Raw genomic sequence first — 22,805 nt, 5'->3', positions numbered from 1 at the left:
CTAGACTGATTTTAGAACGTTGAATGGTGTGTGTGTGGTGTGTGGTTTTCGTGTGCATTGTGCAATGGAATGTGTGGGCCGAATGCATGTACCCAAAGCTGAGCAGTCGGTTAGTGGTGGTTGAAATAGCCCCAGTGTCTCCAGCGCTCTGGTGCAAACCTAGCTAATGAAACATGCTCGCTCTACTGTGGCTGTCGTCGTCTCTCATCGCACCACATTTAGAGTCTGACTAGATCATGCCAGTGAGCAATGACTTAGGCTGAGCCTAGGGCTCCCCAATCTCATCTTAAACCAGCAGATATTGGTTTATCTTTAAATGCATTATAAATATGTGACCTTCCTCTCTTGTCTCATCTTACCTGAGTGCTCTTTCCAGTCCCAGGGTCACCTATGACCAGCACAATGCTGCTGCTCTCCAGGGTCTCCATGAAGAGGTACTTGACACCCCAGACGGGCAGCTCTTTCCTGAGTTTTAGTAGTTCATAGTAACGGGAGGAAAAGGGGAGTCCATCGTATGGATTCACCTCCAAGTCATCCCCACTGTCCAGTCCAGCCACGTTCTCCCCGTCCTCATCGTCATCCTCGTCCAGCATGGCGTCCAACCCATTGGACCTCAGCGAGGAGACGGACACTGAATCCGCTTCCAGGCCAGAACCTTCCGCCTCAGCCTTCGTCCTGCTTTCCATCACACCTCCAGCTCCTCGAAGAGATACCGGACTACACATCCGTTAGGGGGTATCTGTCGAGAAGAGATGGAGAACATCAATGAGACCAGAGGTACCACCACATGCTGGTCAAACATCACCCGTTTAAGATGCAGCCTTTAGTGGAGGAGCCTTCGTGCATGAGCAAACCCTGTCGCTTGTCGCACTCCTTAGAGATACACCCCACCTCTACTCCTCCAGTGGGCTTTACCAGACCTTACATTCAACAGCTTCGACGTTCACTTCAAGAAGGTCATGAGGGCCAATACCCATTAATCATAGGTAATTCGTTACAGTAGCTTACAACCACAATCTTGCTTTCACAAAACATGTTATTGGTAAAATTAATAAAATTGAATATATTGACCTTAGGAGGATGAAATCTTTTCCCGGAAATTGAAACGAGACTGGTTGGTTACACAGACGTCACAAGAGAATGCTAAACCCATGAGCACAAATTCCAGTTGGATGATGGAGACTGGTTGGGTAATGTGAAACCCAGGGTAACACTTTTTTTAAATTTTTTATAAACAAATTTTATTCGGGGGTGTAGCTCAAACAGCACATATACAATAGCATCCTCTGCATAGAGATACAATAGATTATAGTCAACAGTGATGCATCCTCACAACTGGTGAGGTGTCCCCCTGAACTTAATTGAACATATCTCTTCTCCCCTCTCACCCCAAAATTGCTGTTGTGTGGTCATAGATTTATTACTAATTGACCGTGTGTCTATTTCTGTAGTAGGAAGGTATGAACGAGCGGGAGGCTAATGCTGATCCCTTTTATGGAGAAGCTGCAAGGAGAGGGGAGCATGAGGTCTGATCACAGTGGCGTGACAAGTCCTAGTGCGGGGTTAGCCCTGGTGATCTCACTGGTGAATCTATGGGCGTGTCGGGGTCTGGAGTAGTGAAGCCATCTACCAGTGTTTCCCAGGCACCGGCTGTGTCTAATGTACCTATCCTGGCCTCTCTCAAGAGCACCTCCCCTCACATCCTGCCAGTTTGTCTCATCCAGGTATTCACTGGGGCCCTCCAGGCGACTTCCAATTTCTCGTGATTTCACGCTTGGTAAAAATGAACGCCAAGTCCTGACACTTACCTGTGACCTTGGTTTTAGAAGTATGTGGGAACCACTCCTGGAGACAGTGGCCACAGGAGTGGGGGTCTCCTTTTTCATGACAGCTGCAACGTATTCGTAACCTCCTACCTGAAACTGCACAGTGGGGGACATGAGCAGAACATGTGTAAGATGTGAGCTCCCTCTACCTCACAACAGGGGCAGGCTGCATCAACCAAGTGGAGATATCGACCAATACGCTCTGGTGCCACCTTTTATAAAGGTGGCACCTATAATGGGCAAAGGCGTCTCCTTCGTATGAATCGAAAATTAGGTACAAGGGAACCCTACTCACAACGGAACCAGGGTACGTATATTATAAACAGAAACAGTGGTTCCTGTGGAAAATTATAGAGCATTGGGAACGGTAATATTGTTATGCAAAATCGCAATGAACAAATGGGTTATAGCGTCGTTAAAAGGAGAAGAACCGTACACAAATCTGTTAAGAGTAGACAATAGTAGCTTTTATATAAATATAAATGAAAAAACAATTACAAAAATGAACAGTGCATTGTTGCCACAGTGAACATGGAACCTACGACAAATTTGTGACAAATATAAATGGTTTCCAGGCGAATATTAAAGTCGACCATCCAAAGAAATCTGTAGTAGGGATGGTTCGCTTTGTTTTAGTCTACGGCGTTTCGACCCCTGTGGGAATGAGGGGCCTCTTCAGGACCCAACGATATAGGGACATCTATAATATAAGAAAGAAGAGTATAACCAAGGTGAGCCGTAAGGGCAACAGCATGGCTGTATTGAAAGACTAGAGGTGGCCTGCACCTGAAAGGATGGATAGCCGGTCGTCGTGATACGTGTGCACCTCAGGAGGTGAAGAGTGAAACAAACAATTACTCACATGGGACCCAGCTGGGCGCTGCGCATTTATATTTATCACAAATATTGTGCATAACAATATTACCATTTCCAACCACTGTTTCTGCTTATAATATCCTTCGTATGAACAACACCTAGGCAGGGAAGCTTTGCTTGCTAAAGGGACACCTCACATGGGCAATGGAGTGTCTCGCAAGAGCGACGGAGGACAGCAGCGGAACCATGACGGGATCAGACCTAGTGTGGGTAATGGGGTCTATAGCTAGGGTGACACTCCAGGTGGGAGCCAGGTGACGTCTCTTGCTGCAGTGAAATCTCAAATGGACACTGGAGACATACAACGGGCCAGGCGCGCAGCGCCCATTGGGATCCAAGGGCTTCAGCCCCCCCCCCCGGTTGTGTGTGTCAGCCCGGGCGGAGACAGCTTCCCAGGCACACACACAGCCGCACCAGAGTACTTCACAGGTCTTTAAAAGACCAATTACTTGCTAACGAGGCTTTGTTGTGTTTTCACCCCTTCTTAGAGCCCCTGCATCTCCACTCTGACTATCACTGGAAGAGTCAGCCCCCCCCCCCCGAAATTTTTAGTAGGCCCCCTGAAATTTGGCTCGTTGTGCCTGTGTAACGGGCAGTGGAGTGTCCTCGCCAGACAGACATGTAGGTTGGTAGGTTTGCTGGAGTCAGGTCTTGAGTGAGTAATTACACCTCCTTGCCCGGGTTACAACTAGCACGATGATGCCTAGGGTGGCACAAACAAGTGTCAATGCCAAAGTCACACGGCAGAGGGGAATGAAGCCTTCCTGACAGTGTTACACTTAGGGTTGCCAAGAATCTCCTTGAGATGGCAATCAGGCGCCTTGAGGAACGGATGTTGAGCTTTGGGGTACCGCTTCAGGCACCCAAGAAGAGGTCACATGGCATTTTATGTAAATAATGCAACTCAGTCACTTGTTGAGGATAAAGGCATTACAAATAGTAAAGAGACACCAAACTGTACCCACCAATGCAATACACACCTGTGTAGCAAATAGGCTCATTCTGGTTGAAGGAAGACAGGTTGACCAACATTAAATAATGAAAAACAGTATAACCCCACTTAAATCGGAGCCGAAGACGTCATCTGGATGGCGGGAGCTAGAGCTGAACAAACGGTGCATTGTTATAGGTAACTGAAGCGGCCATCTTGAAAGATCGGCCATGAGACGCGGCTATAAGGAGTCTTCGAATAACAGGGAGGGTACTTGCGGCTGCCCAGGTGCCCGCAGGGCGCCCTAGAAGGGCGAGCCTCTTAGTGCCAGCCAGGCACCAGCCCACCCCCCTTCTGCTAGGGGACCCCTCGGGGAGGAGTCCCCCCACTCCTAGCAGCCAGTGGCTGCGGCGCGCAGGGCGCATCACTTCCGGGACTCGAGGAGCGAGGACACACCGTCTCTACCCCTCGCTCCGGAACGGACCCATGTGGCGGTGAGTGCAGGCCTTGCCCCCCCTCCCCAAGCCGTATCTCCCCTTTCGGGTGATTTGGCGGGCGGTCCAGCCTCAGCTGGAGGCTGCCAGGGAGGGGGAGCTAGCAGGGTGCAGCTCCAGTCAGGGCACACAGCCGGCCCAGTTTCGGGCCAGCCCGCATGCGGGGATGCGGTACCATCCACAGCCTTCCTCCGACCGGGTGCGCGGCGCCCCAGACTGCCCCGGGGGTCGTTGTTGAGCCTGTGGGTAGTGGACACGTGGGGAGGGCTCGGCCACGAGTCGAAGCTAGACTAACTAACTCTGCCCGCCATCTCTACAAGGGCGGTAAAAGTATTTTGCCCGTGTGCCGCCTTCCCCACCCCTCACGCCGCGTAGCTGCTGCTTGTTAGTGCTGCTGTGGCATGGGGGTCTAGCCTGCCTTTACCGAGGTGGGGAGTCCGGGCCGAGCCTGCGTGCAGAGACTTACCGGCGAGCTTCCCCGGCCTGTCGCTCCTGGGCGGCGTTGGGTGCTTCCGGGAGCATGGAGGGGCACTGCCTGCGAGCTGCGGCTCTGCCCTCGCGCTCTCGGTCTCCTGCTTTCCTCGGGGCACCGTGGTGCCCGGCAGTGGTCTTTGAGCCGCGCGGGTCGCGGTCCGGCGCTGGCGGCCGGCCTCGGAGCAGGAGCTGCTGGGGCGATGGCGGTTGTGGGGCGGGGCTCGAGCAACGTGCTACGGGATCTGCCTCGGGCACTGTGTCGTGTTTTGGTCTGCAGTCCATTAAACGGAGGCCCAACCAGGCAGTTACGGGCCCGGATGGCACAGGTTGTATGTGTGCCTCAGTTGCTTAATGAATTAGTCACTGACCACTAAGCCAAGGATTGTGGGTTCGGGTACCATCTGAGGTGAAAACTAATGTGCTCCCTCTTTCTTTTCCAGAAAGTAGATAGATTTACTACAGGCTTCCTCTCAGAGGCTTATGAGGGATTAGGTACTTTGAAACGGTCCCATTTTTCCTCCCATGCCTGCTCCCCCCCCTAACCAACCAAACAGTACGGGGTAGCTGGTCATGCCCGGTCTGCCGTGCCGGGCCGGAGGCAGGGTCTCGCCCGGCCTCACATTCCTCCGGCGCTGCTGAGCGTGCGCACAGGCTGGGTATTGCGCAGGGCTCACCGCCCCTTCCTGTCCCCCCCCACACCCCCCCCCCGGCCAACTGCAGGCCTCTGCCACCTCACCGTCACATAGCCAATCGTGCTGACACGGGTCGCGTCCTCTCCTGGTTAAATGTGTCAGATGTCACAATGAGGGGAGCCTGGAGGCTGCCCTGGCGCTCCTACGGCTCGTAACCAGAGGTTGTAGAACGGAGGAGCCCGCAAGCGCACTGGGAAGGTTTGTTGAGGCAGCGGGTTCCGCGGCTCCCCCGCGTCGTCCCATGGCGTAGCAAACACGAGCCGGGGCCTAGCACACAGCCAAGCGTCTGGGGACAATGAGGGGGTCTTGCTGGCCCAGCCTCCTCTCACGTGAGAGTCTTTGGGGGTAGTGGTCTGTAACGCTCCTTGGTAAGGGGTGAACGCAAATGAGTGGTCTACGGGCTTGGGGGCAGATTTGAGTACTAGAATTTTCCTCTTTGCCCCAGTGTGGTAGTTTCAGTGGCAGTACCAGCACCCAGACAGTACACACGCTGATGTATCCCATAATGCACGCATACCACTGGGGGTGCTCCTTCGCAGGTCTGGCGGTCGCCGCGCACGTGTAAAGCATTTGGCGTCGACCGCTGCGCCTAGAGGCACTTCAAGCACCACTTACCCACAAGGCCATTAACCGTGCTTGGCCTTACTGGGATTTAAATTGTGATGTTCAAGGATGATCAGTACATGAATGTGGAAGACCCTAGCATCTCTTCTCAGCGAGATTACCCTGTGGTCCCTACACGGCGCGGGCAGTGGGTTGTTCACATGGGACCTTGCATCTCTAGACAGGGATTGGGTACATCGTCGGATCACACCAAGACCTCTGGGCCGAGGTACATTACACATGCTCCATGAAGGGTTGACATGGGTTGACCTTCCAAGGGCAAGGACGGAGGGGTGTGCTTGTCAAAGCATATAATGTACAGGGCCATGGCCTTGCGGGTAAAGCGGCTGACCTCGTAGCTGGGGAACCGGGTTTGAGTCTCAGCAACAGCACTCAACATATCGTGATTCGGGTCAAATCCATTATCTCCCAGTGCCTTACAAATGAATGTGTTCTCTTGTGACGGAACTTGTGCTCAGGTAAAGCGCTTTCCTACCCGACGTCTCGGTCAGCTGCGCTGGGTGAAAAAAAAAAAAAAAAAAAAAAAAAAAAAACTTTACTAAGAACGAAAATAATTATTATTCTTAGTCCAGCCCTGAAGGCAGGCAAAGATCCAGTGCCCAGTACGCTGTGTTTGAACACATCATACCAACACAGGTACTTCATTGTGTACAATGTCATGCGGCGGAGGGTGCTTTTACCCCCTGGGGTTTCAAACTCTTGTGCTCCGGATGCGCCGGGAAGCCCTCCGATGAACACCGTATCGTACCTTCCAGGGCCTCGTGGTGCTGTCAAGTGCCCATACTGGTCAGTTCTCTCAGCGATACGGTGGTACCTCTGATTGGAAGGTTGGGAAGGGGTAGTTTCCCTCGAAGAAACACAGGCTGAGGGTCCCAGCTCTGGGCGTTAACTCGGAATTCTGAAGGCTTGAGGTCAGGAGGGCACTCTTGTGCACTCAGCGCATGCGGTAGTTGGTAGAGACTTATTCGGGGCTCCCCGTTTGGAACAGCTTTGAATTTGAACTGTTCAGCTCTTCCATGCCCATCTTGGGGAAAGTTACTGTCAGTGCATGGGCATAATCTTCCAATTTCTAAATGTGTTTGCATACAATATTGGAGGATGGTGACGTATTTTAACACCAACACAGCAACAGCTCACTAACATCACTGGAACTAATAGGTGACTCCACCACTTAGCAAATAGGAGGTTCTGTCTCGATCTAAAAGAATCATTTTAGTGATGTTGTAAGTGTGGAACACACGGCTCTAGCGGCGCAGGGTGAAGCTTTGCAGGTATGATAACGGGGTCGGTAAGCGGAGCGCTGTGGGTCGGTAGTGCGACCGTTGGTTAGTTTTGCGCTCTCACTGAAGAATTGAAGAAATTTACATCTGTGCACTTAACTTAACTGGCACACCGGTGCTTGTGACAGCCTGCCACAGGTTGGCGCTGTCGGTCTATTTTAGAAATGACCTCCACAGGGATGGTTTAATTCAATTTGCATTACAATCACTATTGCCTGCTGCCCAAGCCATTCTTTTAGCTTTGAGGGCCTTGGAATAGGCGGCTGTGTCACGCTTGCACGGGTCAGGGTTAGTACTGGTGGTGATAATAGGGCAGCACGGCAGGAGCAAGGTATGGTGCAAAGGAAGTGGCTGCCTGACGGGAGTCAAGGTATATAGTGGCACTAGTGACAGGTTGTCCGTTGCACTGCCTTGCGGTAAGGTAGCGCAAGCATATGCGGATTCTAGTGACCTGCACGCTTGACTAAGTGACAGTCCTCCTGTGCTAGACCGGACAGGGTGGTCCCAGGTGCGTGGCACTTTCACTTAATTGTCAACACCGGCGCTTGTGACAGCTTGCCACCAGTCAGCGCTGTTTGTCGATTTAGAGATGACCACAGCAGCAGGCAGCAATTTATTGAATATACCTATATTCCGTTGCGCTGCCCAAACCATTCCTATAGCCTTGAGGCCCTGGATTAAGCTGAATCGCCACTCTTGCCCAAGTGTCAGGGTTAGTGGGTGATGTTACTTGGTTTTGCGGCTTGGCGGGAGCATTGTGTGGTGTAATTACGGATCGGTATGTCTCCCTCACCACCAGAGTTTGATTTTGATAGCAATAAAGGTAATTTCATATTCATTTAAATGTCTCCCATTGTTGTACTAGGATGATGAATATGCACCTGCCTGGAGCAGCTTTAAGTGAGACAGTGCAGTTCTTACATGCCCACTGTGGGGAAGGTTACTGACAGTGTAAGTTAATGGCACGAAGGCTTGAGACCTCTTCTCCAAGTCACTTGGCATTCTGTCGATGATATCGAGCCAAGCCTAGGTCACATGACTGCAGATTATGCGAAGACAGGTAAAGATAGCACCATAGTTGAGGTTCCCCCCCCCCCTTATAGCAAGAGCCTTTGCACCCTCGGAGCGGTTACAGTTGTTATGCCCCTTTTCAGTCACTTGGCATCCTGTTAATGATTATCGAGTATCAGACAGAAGGGACAGGTTGTCTTATCAGTTACGTCTCTACAAAGCCACAGATAAACGGCTTCCTAGGTTTCGTCTGGCTATGGCTGGGTTTCATACACACTTTACCTGTTTTGCAGGGGGGTATGGTTGATTTCCATTGATGGGTGGGGTTGCTTAGTGTAAGGGTCCCACTTGCGCTTGAGCTTGCTATTCCTGGAAGGCCCTGTGCAGGGGTGGATCCTTCTGCGTTGCCTCGGTGAGTGACTTGCGCAGGGGGTTGGGTCTGTGGTGCCTTTCCTTTGGAGTTGGGATGTTCAGTGTAAACCTTGGTGTCCTGTTTGGCGCCTGGGTAGCGTGCGCTGTGAGAAGTCTGTTTCGATTATTGCATTGAGCGAAGATTTCGCTGCTTGGCCAACAAGGTCCTTTGGCCACCAGGAGTTATGCATGTGGCCCTTATCAATGTCTTATGGATGTATGTTCTACTGATGACAAATAGTAAAATGGGTCGGTTTTGGCCGGGGCTCGGCAAGTATGGTTTCATCTTTCTCACCTAACACTTGTGCGTGATCGGCCTAGAAGCCAAGTATACTTCACAGGGCTCTGCTCACACCAAAGTGGGCCAAGATCACACAAAGCACAGGAGGAGTGATTGGTGTCAGTCAGATAAGGAGAATCATGAGAAAGATGCCAGAGGCGGCGGATATGACATCTCAGACTAGATGAGTGATATTATCATGGTTCATCCTTGTCCCAATACAGACAAAAGTTGCGGACAGGCTCTGTTTTGCAAAGGATGGTTAATTTGTCTCGGCAAGTGCCTATTTCACAGTACAACAAGGTCAATTTTGTCTCCAACCCTGGGATTGTGCGCCGTTTTTCCGTTTACATAGGGTTCCTGCTTTCGGTACCTGGCTCACGGCCTGGTGACCTGTCTGGCTGTTGCGGAAGTCGATTAATGGAATGGTCTCAATTGCGGGTAAGCTCACTGCTCATCGTAGGGAGACAATTCATGCTTGTTCAACACATAAGGTGACAGTCCCACCAGCTCTGAATGGAGGTATGATCCATATGCTACGCAGCGAAGCCGGAATCTTGGTTTCAGTTACCTCATGTAACTTACAAGCATTGTTAAAGCCAATGGTACTGGTGTGTTGTAGGTGAATTGTGGTTTTGTAGTAGTTACACAGCGGCAATGCCAGAAGCCACTAAATAACAGTCTGCCTGCCTCCGGTTTCCTGCTCAATGGTGGGGAATTATAATTTTCACTTACTCAGGAAATTGCAACGCGGAGAGAGGCACTTACAAAATGATGACTGCATGGTGCAATTGGCTACGAGGGCCTCCATGGGGCCCACCTGCGAGTACCATATAGAACCAGGTACATTGTACACGGGGTGGGCAGTCCCCCGCAAGCCCAGGGCCGGCATCTGGCAGCTCCAGTAGGCTATCCGCCTGCGCGTCCACGAGGGCAGCAGGCGGGTGGTGATAGTTGTCAGCTAACCAGTGTGCTGTGGCGCGGATAGGTTTGGTAAACTCTGCGTTAGTGCCACTTGGCGACAGGGTATTTTCGACCTTTTGGTGTTCCAAAATTCTGGATAGGGCAGGTAATTGCACTCACCTCTACCCCCTGGTTCCGCAGACTTGACTGCCCCCCCCCCCCCCCCCCCCGGGTTAGCGTCCTGCGGGCTAGAATCAGACATTAGAAGGGGCATCTCTTGGGTGGAGTCCCTATCACATTGATAGCCGAGTGCTGGGGTAGATGTACCAGGTAAGACAGGGTCACCCCTGGGGTTGTCCCCAAGTTCTGGGATCATAGTGGGTTGGAGCATTAAGTCTTCAGTCCTGGGGTAGCATCCAGCATCTCCTCAACCCAAGTAAGGCCAGCTAGGATAGATAAGTATCAGCGAGTGGTTACATACACTGGCTAGCAGCGTCATCGTGCCCTGTGGGCAGGCACGCTTTACTAATACACCAAGCTGCAACAAGAAGGGTGCCAAGTGCATAACGAGTAAAGAGGTTTAAGAGGTGAGTCTCTGGCATCACAGCTGGGTGGAGCCAGTCCCACGTAGAGTAACGCCCGGGGGACATGGTGTGCTCCGTTAGATCCCCATGACCTAGGCGGTGGCCAGCATCTTCCTCATCTAAGGTTAGGCTCTGGACCACAGACTGTGCGCCCAGTATCGAAGCAGCTCAACTCAACGCTCTCAAGTCAATGCCGTCTCCTCCTCCTGCTTCAACACCCTCCGCATGATCTACGAATGGATCCCAACAGATACAAGAAAGACAGTCACCCAGGCCCTCGTCAGCAGCAGAGTCGACTATGGAAACGCGCTCTACGCGGGAGCCCCGACCAAGCTCAAACGACTGCAACACATCCAAAACGCCTCGGCACGACTGATCCTTGACGTACCATGCCACAGCCACATCACCCCCCACCTGAGAAACCTGCACTGGCTCCCCGTCAACAAGAGGATAGCCTTCAAGCTCCTCATCCACGCACACAAGGCACTCCACAAGACCGGCCCTGCCTACCTCAACAGACGTCTCTCCTTCTACATCCCCAACCGCCAGCTATGCTCCGCCGACCTCTTACTAGCCACCGCCCCGCGTATCCGAAGAACTACCACCGGCGGGGATCCTTCTCCCTTCTCGCCGCCAAAACATGGAACACCCTCCCACTGAGCCTACGACAGACCCAAGACCTGCTGACCTTCAGGAGAACACTCAAGACCTGGCTGTTCGATCAGTAGTAGCCCCCCCCCACCCCAGCGCCTTGAGACCCTCGCGGGTATGTAGTGCGCTTTACAAATGACTGATTGAAAATTAAGGACCAAAATTCAGGACAGGAGGTCAAAATTCAGGACAAAAGTTAAGTTTTACAGACACATCAGAAGAGGTTGCACAATAGTATGTAAGTAAGTAGACAACCACTTAAGTACAAGAGAAAAGAATGTTATATTAGGTTGAGACAATTGTGTACTTCATGGGTTGAACAGTATGCGCGCAGCTTTGAGCAAATGTGCAGGTCTTCTTGTGGTAACAAAACTGCCCCCTCCCCACCTTTCCAGCCTCCCAGGGATAAGCCCGATGACTGGACCGGCCAGTCCGGCCTTGCTACCACCCTCCAATGGTGACCCTCCTCTTCGCATAGACCCTCTCTCATGTGGATTTAATTTATTGTATAGTGCTACTCATTCCAAGTAAGTAGGACAGGGTGTCGGAGTGCATTACATCACACACATATTATATAGAGACAATGACTCATAAATGTGAAACTCAATCTATAGGAAATGTATTTAAGAGAATGGGGGTAACAAGGTGTAATCATTGTTTCATCCATCATTCAGTCTTTCACCAATCTTTCTGTCCTTCCATCTGTGTGCCCATCCATATCAATATTAAAGCATTTAAAAACCTATCCATCCATCATTCCTCTCATCCATCCCTCCATCCACCCTTTCACTCATCTATCCCTCCATTCATCCTTTCACCTTATCCATCCGTACACTCATTCATCCACTCTTCCACTCATCCATCCACCCATCCATCCAGCCATCTACCCTTTCACCCAAGCCATCCTTTCACTCACTCATTCATCCACCCAGTCACTCATCCTTCCACAGATCCATCCCCCTTTCATTTAGCCATCCATCCACACCATCCATCTACTCATCCATCTACTCGTCCATGAGTCCATCCATTGACCTTATCACTCATCAATCCTTTCAATCATCCATCCACCCTTTCACTCCTTCACTCATCCATCCACCACCCTTCTGTCCATCCACCCTCCCTTTCACTCACTCATCCAGCCTTACATCCACCCTTTCACTCATCCATCCATTCACGCTTTCACTTATCAATTCATCAATCAATCCATCAGTTCTCATTCATCCAGCTATTCACTCACCTGTCATCCATCCTTTCACTCATCCATTCATCCTTTTACCCGTCCATCTACCCTTCCACCCATAGATCCATCTATTTACCTTTTCTCTTATCCAGCCTTTCACTCACTCATCCATCCATCCTTTCTCTCATTCACCCACTCACTCACTAATCCATACAGCCATCCCTTAACTTAAACACTGTTTCACATTAATTATGAGCTGAGCCTTTGTCTGCTGAGTTGCAGACAGAAGAGGCCCATCAAGGACTTCACCCCTTCTGTAGTCCCTAAAGCAAGGGGTGGGGCGGGGGAGGGCTCACTATGCCCCTGTACATAGGCAATCCGAAAAAGTGGAAGTCATGCAAGAGGCAGTGCCACTGTGACATGGTGTTATTTCCAGGGCTTTAAGTGGGATGAAAAAACTGGGGGGGGGGGGGGGAGGGGTCTCGCCAAAGGGGGGTGTTCGATGTAATTAACGCATGGCTTAAAACACCTAAGCTAAAAATCTGTGCTTAGCATAGTGTGCCGCCCGACTGGTAATTTGCTGCTCTGTCATTGCATCCAGATATGTAACACAACAAGTAGTGTTACACCTACAAGCCAGAACTATTGGCTTTGTCAATGGTTGCTAGTTGCATAAAATAAAAAGAAGCAGCAACCATGGATTTGTTGAATATAACATTGGTGCAAGACCCATAACCCTTTATTTAACACTTGTTTCACCGCCTTTTCATGAACTGGATTGTCACCTAGCAGCATGGGCGTTTTTGTTCATTTCTTCACCTGATTCAATGTCCTACCCTGGACCGAGGCAGGAGGAGGCCACCACATGCAGTAAGAGCACAGACCGGCCCATTGTCATTCTGCATGTGGCAATCTGCCAGAGACAGAATGACAATGGGCGGGGTGGGGCTGCTTTTGTGGTCAGGGGAGTGTGAGGTGGAGCCGAGGCTTCTGGCAGGGGAACAGTGATGTTCCCTAATGCCCAAAATTATGGACAAAAGGCGTCCGTAAATGGGATGGTCGCGGAAAACGGACATGAGATCCAATTTACGGATGGTTTGTGAAATTTATCGACGGTTGGTCACCCTATTCACTGGGCCCCTCTAGGCCTCTGGTGCCACTGCACCTGCTGCACCAACAGATGCTACGCCCCTGCCTCTTCCCTGGCCCCTCCCTACAGCTCTTCCACATCCCTTCCCCAGCCTGCTCCCAAGCATTTCCGTGTTGGACATTAATGTTGTGTATGTGCGTGCACAAGCCTGGTGTCCAGTGGAGACTGTTCACAGAATTCTCACCGGGAGGCCTTCTAGCACCTAAAAAAAAAAAAATCACACTAGGGGACACAAATTCTCGTGTGCATGCACTCGCTAACCTAACGCTAGAACGCGGCGTGTGAGGAAAAAAAACTCAGCCAAGCAGCGGTAGGCGGAGTTTTGCTGGAAGGAAAAGGCAAAACTCTACCAACTCCGCTGGTGGAGCAGAATTATTCACCCATCCCTAATTTAAATACCGGGAATCACTCACCCCTCAGACAGCTTTTAGTTTCATAGAAGGCACACTTTCTGTACCGGTCCAAATAGCTCAGAGCGCTGATAAGCCTTAGGTTACCTGGGCTTTGATCCTCCCCATGACCGTGTTATTTTTAGTTTCCACCCCGCTTCTCTTGTGAGTTTCTGACTCCTTAGATCACATGGGGTCACCCTAAGCATCTAAAGGCTGGCTTGTGCGGAGTAGCAAGCCCCCAATAATTATTATTTCTGGTTCAGGTCCCACAATAGCACCGTTCCTCAGCGTGGACACCCCTGCCTTGAAGATGTTTTGTAAAGTGAGAGTGTGTGAATGAGTATGTGTGTCATCCTACCACAATAGGGTTCTCCATATAGCATCTACCATTAAACAAACCGTGGCAAAGTCAATAGGTCCGGCCTACTTTAGGCACGTGTTTGGTGTCATGCCTTTAGGTTGTTGTTTAGAAGAACAAATAAAAAACATACATCTGTGTCCCCATGTACAGTCATACCGCACCCAGAAACATGTATATACACACGGACAAAGATTACAGAGATGCAGTGAGACAAAACAAGAATAACATCCTGCAGACACAGCTTGCGTCACATGGACGTCCTGATGGATGCAAGGGTGAATACATGGATGAATAGATGGTTGGCAGTGTGCGCGCATCATACAGCGGCGGCTCCTCCCCTAAGAAGGAGTAAAAATAAAATAACGTTATTTTATAACATAACGTTATCATTTTATAACAATGTTATTATCATTTTATTTCTACAGTACTGGCTCAGTTTAGATTAAGGAGCGGAGCTTGGCTGTCAGCTAGAAGGGGTAGGAGTGGTACGTGTACTTGAGTGCACAAGATGAGCCGGCCAGACCGTCATGCGCACTTTGCAGGTTTCCCACACAGGCTGCATTACAGCCCGGGTGGAGAACATGCCCAGGCTCCCAGTCCCTCTCTGAATGCCCAGCCGCGGCGCTCAGCCCAATCGCGGCCTTGCTATCAGCAGCGTTGTGCGGAGCCTGGCTGCTTCCTGTTCCTGCCTCGTCGAAGTAAGAAATGAGGAGAGGCGGCAGCGGCAGGTAAGCACAGCTCACCCCACCGCCATGGCCCAATGGCAGCCGTTCTGGTTTGTAGAGAAGTATGCACAGCTGTGGGTGGGTGCATGTGGACGAGTGAATTGATGGATGAGTATGGATACAAGGGTGGGTGGACAGACTACTGTAGATGGATAGCAAGGGCATGGGTAGGATGCGTGGATGTAGTTACACAGGCGCATGGATCAATGTGTAAGTGACAGATGCACAACTGTGGGCGGAAGCCTGTGGATGAGTGAGTTGATGGATAATTATGGATATAAGGGTGGCTAGACAGATAACTGGGTTAGTAGCCGGGGACGGGCAGGATGCCTGGATGTATTTACAAAGGTGGATGAATGAATGAATGAATGAATGAATGCTAGTGGGCTTTGCTGCCTCCTTAAAAACTGAATTTCAATGAATAATGATTTGTTGATGATGTAATGGACATTGCATGACTAATTACGTCATCCATGACATATATATACATATATTACCTACTGGCGGTCGCCAGTAGGTAGTTATAGTTAGGACCACGTTTCCATAGAAAAACCTCAACATTCTATTTTGAATAACTTTGGCGCCGGTCGACGAATCCTCGCGAATTTCTCAAAATAGGTGGGGTGCTACGCTCCGCTCCTACCCTGAAAGTCTCGGGGGGATCCGTCAAGCGGGGGCTGAGATAAAAGGGGGGTCCCAAAACGCGTTTTTCCCATGCATTTTTCCATAGGACCTTTAGAACGAGCTACAGCCCGAACGGCTGAACAGAATTACTCAAAATTTGGCAGAGAGGTAGTCCCTAGGTCAAGGAAGTGCCTTTTGTAGGTTTGGTGTAAATCTGTTCAGTAGATTCTGAGAAAATAGCCTTTAAATCAATATATATATCTGAGCCCGCTTACGGTACGCTTACCGTACGCTTACGGTAAGCGTACGGTGGCGTGCGCGAGCGCGATTCTGATTGGCTCTTAGATCTTAGTAAACATTCGAATCGGCCGAAACCAGGAAGCGGCGGCCGCCATTTTGTGTATTTCACTCTGAAAAAAAAGAGTGAAAACAAGGAAAGGGGGCAATGAGGAGAGTTACAGACCCCCTAACATTTGTAAGGGGGTCAAAGAAGGACAGAAAAGTACAAAAAAAACATTTATTGATTTTTAAAAAAATCACGGGGTACGCGTACGGTAAGCTTACGGTAAGCGTACGGTAGAAAAAAAAAAAAAAAATGAAAATCAGATTTAAGTGTTTAGATATTAGGGGGCTCTAAAAAGAGCCGTTGTGTTTATGAAATGATTTTTTAGTGGTACCTACAAGTAAGTACCGATGCAGAGTCTAAGGTTCAAGAGGAAGACTCTGTTCCCTTCATCATTGAAGTGCACACCATCTCCTCTATAAATGTCTTGCATGTCATAACGCAAGTTGTTGTGGTAAATGGCACCCATACCATAGTCACGGAGGAAAGCAGAAACAGATTTGTTGACGTGCTTTCTTGCTTTGTCATCGCACCGGAACGAACTGCGTTAAGTGGGCGCGCACGCCACGAATGGCGTAAAGTAACTTAGCATTTAAAAAACCGTACAAATTCACTGAAAAAACCATAGGTTTCACACACGTTATAGTTAGGAATTAGCATTTAAAAAACCTTGCAAATTCACTGAAAAAACCATAGGTTTCACACATGTTATAGTTAGCGGAAATTTTACTCATAAAAAAACAATGAAATTCCCCCGTTATAGTTAGTGCAGGCAACTATAACTCACGCGACCGCAATCTTCTGCTGATGACATATGTGTCTTTATGAAAAAAAAATATTTGTAATATATGTATAGCTAAAAATGTATGGAAGAAGACATGGGCAAATAAGTGTCTAAATACAGTATTAGCATCAGCAGAGGATTGCGGTCGCGTGAGTTATAGTTGCCTGCACTAACTATAACGGGGGAATTTCATTGGTTTTTTATGAGTAAAATTTCCGCTAACTATAACATGTGTGAAACCTATGGTTTTTTCAGTGAATATATATATATATATATATATATATATATATATATATATATATATATATATAAACTCAAATAAAGAAACTAATAGAACATCATTTGATGATGGGAAAGATAAGACCTCTGACCCCGGTCTAGGTCCACTCTCTCCCCGCAGATCCGCTTTGCCGTCTCCTGCTCTGTTTCCTACTCCCAGACCCCGACCTCCTCCTGGGAGGTTCGAGGCTGCTGCCAGCGCCTGCTGCCTGCCATCAGCCACCCTGTAACTATTTCTTCCGCTTTACTTGTATAAATTGCTGCGCCACCACTGGTTATTGTGCATGTAATTTTGGTCTCATTGGTTTTAATTTGATTTCCCACCACTGTTCCATTTTCGTGCCTGCCTCCGCTCCCCCGCTGCTGCCCCTCCCTCCTGGACAGTCCCCGCTCCCACCTCTCGTCCTTCTCCCCGCTCCCGCCTCTCGTCCTTCCCCCCCGTCCCCTACTTATTGGCGGCCGCTGCGGGGGAGCGCAATCAAGTCCAATATGTCTGCCATCAGGCTGAAGCAGTGGTTATTTCTTTTAAGCTCCAGCTCCAGGGGGCCCACTACGCCCTTTAGACCGAAATCTACATACACCCCTATCATGCCCCATGATGCTATCGACATCTTTTATGATAATGTAACTACGGAGATTAAAGCCCTGCATGCCAAAATTCAATCTAGGAAGCCACGCTATAGCCGACAATCTCGGCTATACAGTCAACTCATCAGCAAACTTAAAACCAACAGAAAGATTATCATCCGCCAGAGCGACAAAGGTGGCAACATCGTTCTACTAACCAAGGAACTCTATGACCACGAAGCCTCCATCCAGCTCAATGACAGGAACTGTTACACGCGTACCACGGCGGTGGCCATCCGGATTGCCAACAATGAATTCCGGGACAAATTGGCTAACTGGAGGGGGCATAAGCTCATTACGGAAGCGGAATTTAACTTCCTGAAAAAAGACAACCCTGTAATTCCAACGCTGTATTTTATCCCTAAGATACACAAGGACCCTGTCAAACCACCTGGCAGACCTATAATCTCAGCACGTGGGGGTATGTATGAGAAAACATCGCAATACATTGACTACTTTTTACAGGACTTTGTCAGATCATTGGATTCATACATACAGGACACTGGGGATTTCCTGCAAAAGATCAATGGAGTCCAATGGAGGGATGGCTACTGGATGTTGGCTTTAGACGTAACATCTCTTTACACCAGCATTAGCCATAAAGATGGCATACAGGCCACCAAGTATTTTCTCTCACGTAAGCCCACCCAATTTGAAAGCCACAATGCAATGTTAACTGAGATGCTTGAGCTCTGCCTTCTCAACAACAACTTTATGTTTAATGGCTTACTATACCGGCAATTGAGGGGCGTAGCAATGGGGGCCAGTTTTTCCCCCAGCTACGCCTGCCTCCACATGGGGTACTGGGAGGAAACTACCCTTCGCCAGGACTATGCACAGTGCCTCGCTGACAATGTCGTCCTATGGTTAAGATTCATTGATGACCTATTTGTTATTTGGAAAGGGTCACTGGAGGAGGCACTTGGGTTTATTGAAGGTATAAATGTAAACAATCTTAACCTACATTTTACTGCCACATGTAGCCAAACACAAGTCACTTTTCTAGACACCGAGGTGTACACCCATGCGGGCAAACTAGAAACTAGGCTACACCGCAAACCCACAGCAGGCAATACAACCCTCCATGCCACGAGTGCACATCCACCCCACCTCATAAATAGTATACCCTATGGGGAGATGGTGCGACTGAGGAGAATCTGCAGCAATGATAAGGATCTCCAGATAGCCCAGGAGCACAGCAAACTCAGGTTTAGGGCGAGGGGTTACTCGGCTAGTACCATTGAAAGTGCCATAGTCCGATCCAATGCTTTGAATCGTGAAGATCTACTAAGACCCATCAGCGGAGTAACTAGCAACGCATTGGTGCCCTTTAACCCTGAGGAACCCAGTAAGAACTCCTGTCACAATTTTAGGATCATCATGGGCTATAGCAAACAACAGACTGATTTGCGTAAAATCATCAACAAAAACTGGCCCATAGTACGTAGTGACCCTATACTTGGTTCTTTACTACCGCGACAGGCGTCTATTACACATAGCCGGGCCCCCACTATGAGACAAGCACTGGTCAACACTAATCCTGAAACGGTCGACAAAACGTCCTGGCTACAGCTCAGCAATGGTTTTTATAAATGTAAGACCTGCAAAGCCTGTTCTCATGGAATAAACACTAAAATCTATGTTGATCCTTTCAGCATGAGGCAGCTCAGGATCAATAAATTGTTGACCTGCAAGACAGAATTCGCTGTATATGTCCTCACTTGTCCATGCAACCTGAAATATATAGGCAGCACGAAGCTAGCGGTACACAAACACATTTTACAGCACTTGCGTGCTATTACCAATCAAGACAACACCTACCCCGTGGCGCGCCATTTCAGGGAAACACATAATAGTGACAATAGGGGCCTAAGCTACTATGTAATTGATTGTATTGAACCTAGTAGAAGGGGTGGGGATCGTGAGTTGAACCTCCGTAGATTGGAAACAAGATACATTCTACAATTGAACACCAAGGTCCCCACAGGTCTCAACATGACAGAGGACATGCATACATGCTTGGGTTGATTTTACACTTCTTTTACTGTTTTTAATGGAAAACCTGTTTTATCTGATGTGTTCTTAGTTATTTTTTACGGATTTTTAGTCATTTGTCACAATCCTATTTAATATGTTTTTTAGGTAATTTATTTAGTATTTTACTATTTATTGTTGACACAATGCACTTTATCCCATGTAAAATTTATGAGATCGGCACATCCGGTTACCATTATATAATGTAATGTTGCTCAACCTGTGATCCAATACTGCACCCACTATTGCTCATATGCTGTCCGTTTGACCATGATAGGTCAATCACACAGGTACTATTATGAAACCTTCTCCGGTCCCATCGTATATTATGATCTCTATATGTACTAGTCCAGCTTTCCCAACTGGGAATCTACTGTATCCATGTATTTACCTTTAATGCCACCGATTCCACCTAAGTGGTATTCACCTTTCTAATTACCCCTATCCCTGTGCAACCTCTGGATGGGATCTGCATATATAATAAATTTTTCCAATTACCTTGGGTATGTAATATCCCTTATACCTAGAGTCCAGGCACTTTTGACAAACATGTTTATCCACATGTTTTTTTACTTCATCAATTTAATCACTTTTATAGTATTTTCTTCCTCACAATATTCACTTTTTTAATAAGAGGGGTTCATGGGACAACTTTAATTAACCACAATCAGGAAATATATTTTTTTATGCCTAAAATGTTTTTTAAATATATTTATATATTTATTTACTTGTATTTTACAGTTTTATGGCATTACGGTCTGACTAGCGTGTTTGTAATTTTTCTGTTTGGTATTTTGGCAATCAAGAGCAACTGGTTATTTTTTATTTCCAGGTCTCACAACAGACAATTGCTCCTATCCTTTCCGAATCTTTTAGCATTCAAGCCGACATTTTAAATTATTACTTTCGTGTTGAGCTATGTATTATTTTACTTGTTGAGCTATTTTCACTGGTAAATTAGCGATTGGATACCTCTACTGTTTTTACCAAAGATATTTTACTCTTGTCTATGTCTATGACTGCAATCGTAAAGTGATTCCCCCCATGTGACCTACCCTTTCACTTTAAATTTGTTACCTCACGAACTATTTGCTGTCATGTGATCAAGGCTCCACGGAGCCGAAACGTTATGGCCGTCGCTCTGGGCAAATAAAGTAACCAGCACAGATTCCAGGCTCGTGTACTCTTTCCTGTAGCAGTTGAAGGATCCTCAAGGCTGTTGGAAGTGGTATTTCTGATATATATATATATATATATATATATATATAAAACTCAAATAAAGAAACTAATAGAACATCATTTGATGATGGGAAAGATAAGACCTCTGACCCCGGTCTAGGTCCACTCTCTCCCCGCAGATCCGCTTTGCCGTCTCCTGCTCTGTTTCCTACTCCCAGACCCCGACCTCCTCCTGGGAGGTTCGAGGCTGCTGCCAGCGCCTGCTGCCTGCCATCAGCCACCCTGTAACTATTTCTTCCGCTTTACTTGTATAAATTGCTGCGCCACCACTGGTTATTGTGCATGTAATTTTGGTCTCATTGGTTTTAATTTGATTTCCCACCACTGTTCCATTTTCGTGCCTGCCTCCGCTCCCCCGCTGCTGCCCCTCCCTCCTGGACAGTCCCCGCTCCCACCTCTCGTCCTTCTCCCCGCTCCCGCCTCTCGTCCTTCCCCCCCGTCCCCTACTTATTGGCGGCCGCTGCGGGGGAGCGCAATCAAGTCCAATATGTCTGCCATCAGGCTGAAGCAGTGGTTATTTCTTTTATTGCAAGCTCATGCTACAAAAATTAAGAAAAAATCAAATTGTTGCCACCTAAACCTTTCTGCCATGTGCTTGAAATAAACATTTTAAATTTAAAAAAAACACACTACATAGAATTTTTGTAGAATAATGAAGAAGCTTCATAAAAGTCAAGTATATTTGAAACAAGTATAGAAACCTTTAAGTTTTTCCCGTACTGTAGTTCCTAATTAGAAGGAAAAATCTGAAATATTACCAGAAATAGAATATGTATTAGCTAGAAAGGGGTTCCAAATTTGGATGAAAATTCATGCAATCTATAAATGAGTTTTTCATATGATGCCATTTCAATAAGCCATTCATCATGTGTAGGACATTGTGGTGTTCTCCAATGTCTTAATATACAAAATTTTCCTTTGGTGAGTGCAATAGCTATCAATCGTCTTGCATGGTTTGTTAGATTTGGGAGATCAGTAGCATCATGTAATAGATCTACTTTTCAGTTAAAGGAACAGACAGCTAGTCAAAGAAACCATGTCGCTATTCAAAAACTGGAAGGCGCTATCAATAAAGTTGGCAATACATGTCAGGAAATCTCCAATAGAATGTGTTCGGTAGAAGATCGAGCAGAAAACTTGGAATCAGACGTCGGCAGACTACAACTGCAAGCCAAAGAGCACGAGGGTATAATCAAAGACATAATGATAAAGCTTGAAGATCAAGAAAATAGAACAAGAAGGAACAATCTTCGATTTCTTGGGATTCCCGAGGGCTCGGAAGGTAGTGATCCAAGAAACTTCATGATCAATTTACTGAAATCCTCTTTCCCGGAACTTAACTCCTGGGAAATGGATAAAGAAGTATGCCGAGCACATCGCTTTCCACTGACAACACCAAAACGGTCAGAGAAATCACTTAAATACCCGAGAGCTTTCCTGGTAAACTTTGGAAACTTTGTGGTACGTGACACTATATATGATCTGGCTAGGCCAACTGCTCAAAGAGAATATAGGGGCTTTAAGTTTTTTGTAAGACCAGATTTTGCACACGCAACAGTTGAAAGACGATGGCGAATGAGACAGCTGTTTGCCCCCTTTGAAAAACTTGGAGCAACAGTCTACCTGCAAAATCCGGCACGATTAAAAATAACATATAAAGGCACAACAAGGAGTTTCACAAGTGAGATACAGGCGGAGGTCTATCTCAAGGAGGTTGAAGAAAGTATGAAGCAAAAAAATGGCAACTGAGCAGAAGAAGACTTTTAGTGCTGACAAACTATCAACTACTATTATTTGATGTAAGGCTGACAATAAGCATGACTACATAGTAGCAGGCCAGGTAGTAGGCTCAGGCGTGTGGATCACACGGCCATCAACAGCTGGGTGAGTCTAAACCCAGGATGCCTCGAAGGGTGGCAGGAGGGGGGGTGGTAAGAGGGGGGGTGGTAAGAGGGGGGGGGGAAGGGAGGGGGGGGAAAGGGGGTTGGATGGTGGATTTGGGGGGAGAAAATAAAAAATCGAAGAGAGCT

At 48.1% G+C, this 22,805-nt stretch overlaps 1 protein-coding gene across 1 annotated transcript in view; it reads right to left on the bottom strand.

The window, feature by feature from the left end:
- LOC146863457 (ATP-dependent RNA helicase homolog DQX1-like) overlaps nt 1-22,805 on the bottom strand; it is a 322,272-nt gene that overhangs the window by 122,173 nt on the left and 177,294 nt on the right. The window contains exon 2 of the mRNA XM_085642888.1: nt 360-739. Within this exon, the coding sequence (XP_085499014.1) occupies nt 360-725 (366 nt within the window). The 5' untranslated portion in view covers nt 726-739. The remainder of the gene's footprint in view (nt 1-359; nt 740-22,805) is intronic.

This window comes from Triturus cristatus, chromosome 2_2, assembly GCF_964204655.1.
Source record: "Triturus cristatus chromosome 2_2, aTriCri1.1, whole genome shotgun sequence".
NCBI classification, from domain to species: Eukaryota; Metazoa; Chordata; class Amphibia; order Caudata; family Salamandridae; genus Triturus; species Triturus cristatus.
Note: the sequence above shows the minus strand (reverse complement) of the source record. Positions and strands in the feature narration are given on the sequence as shown.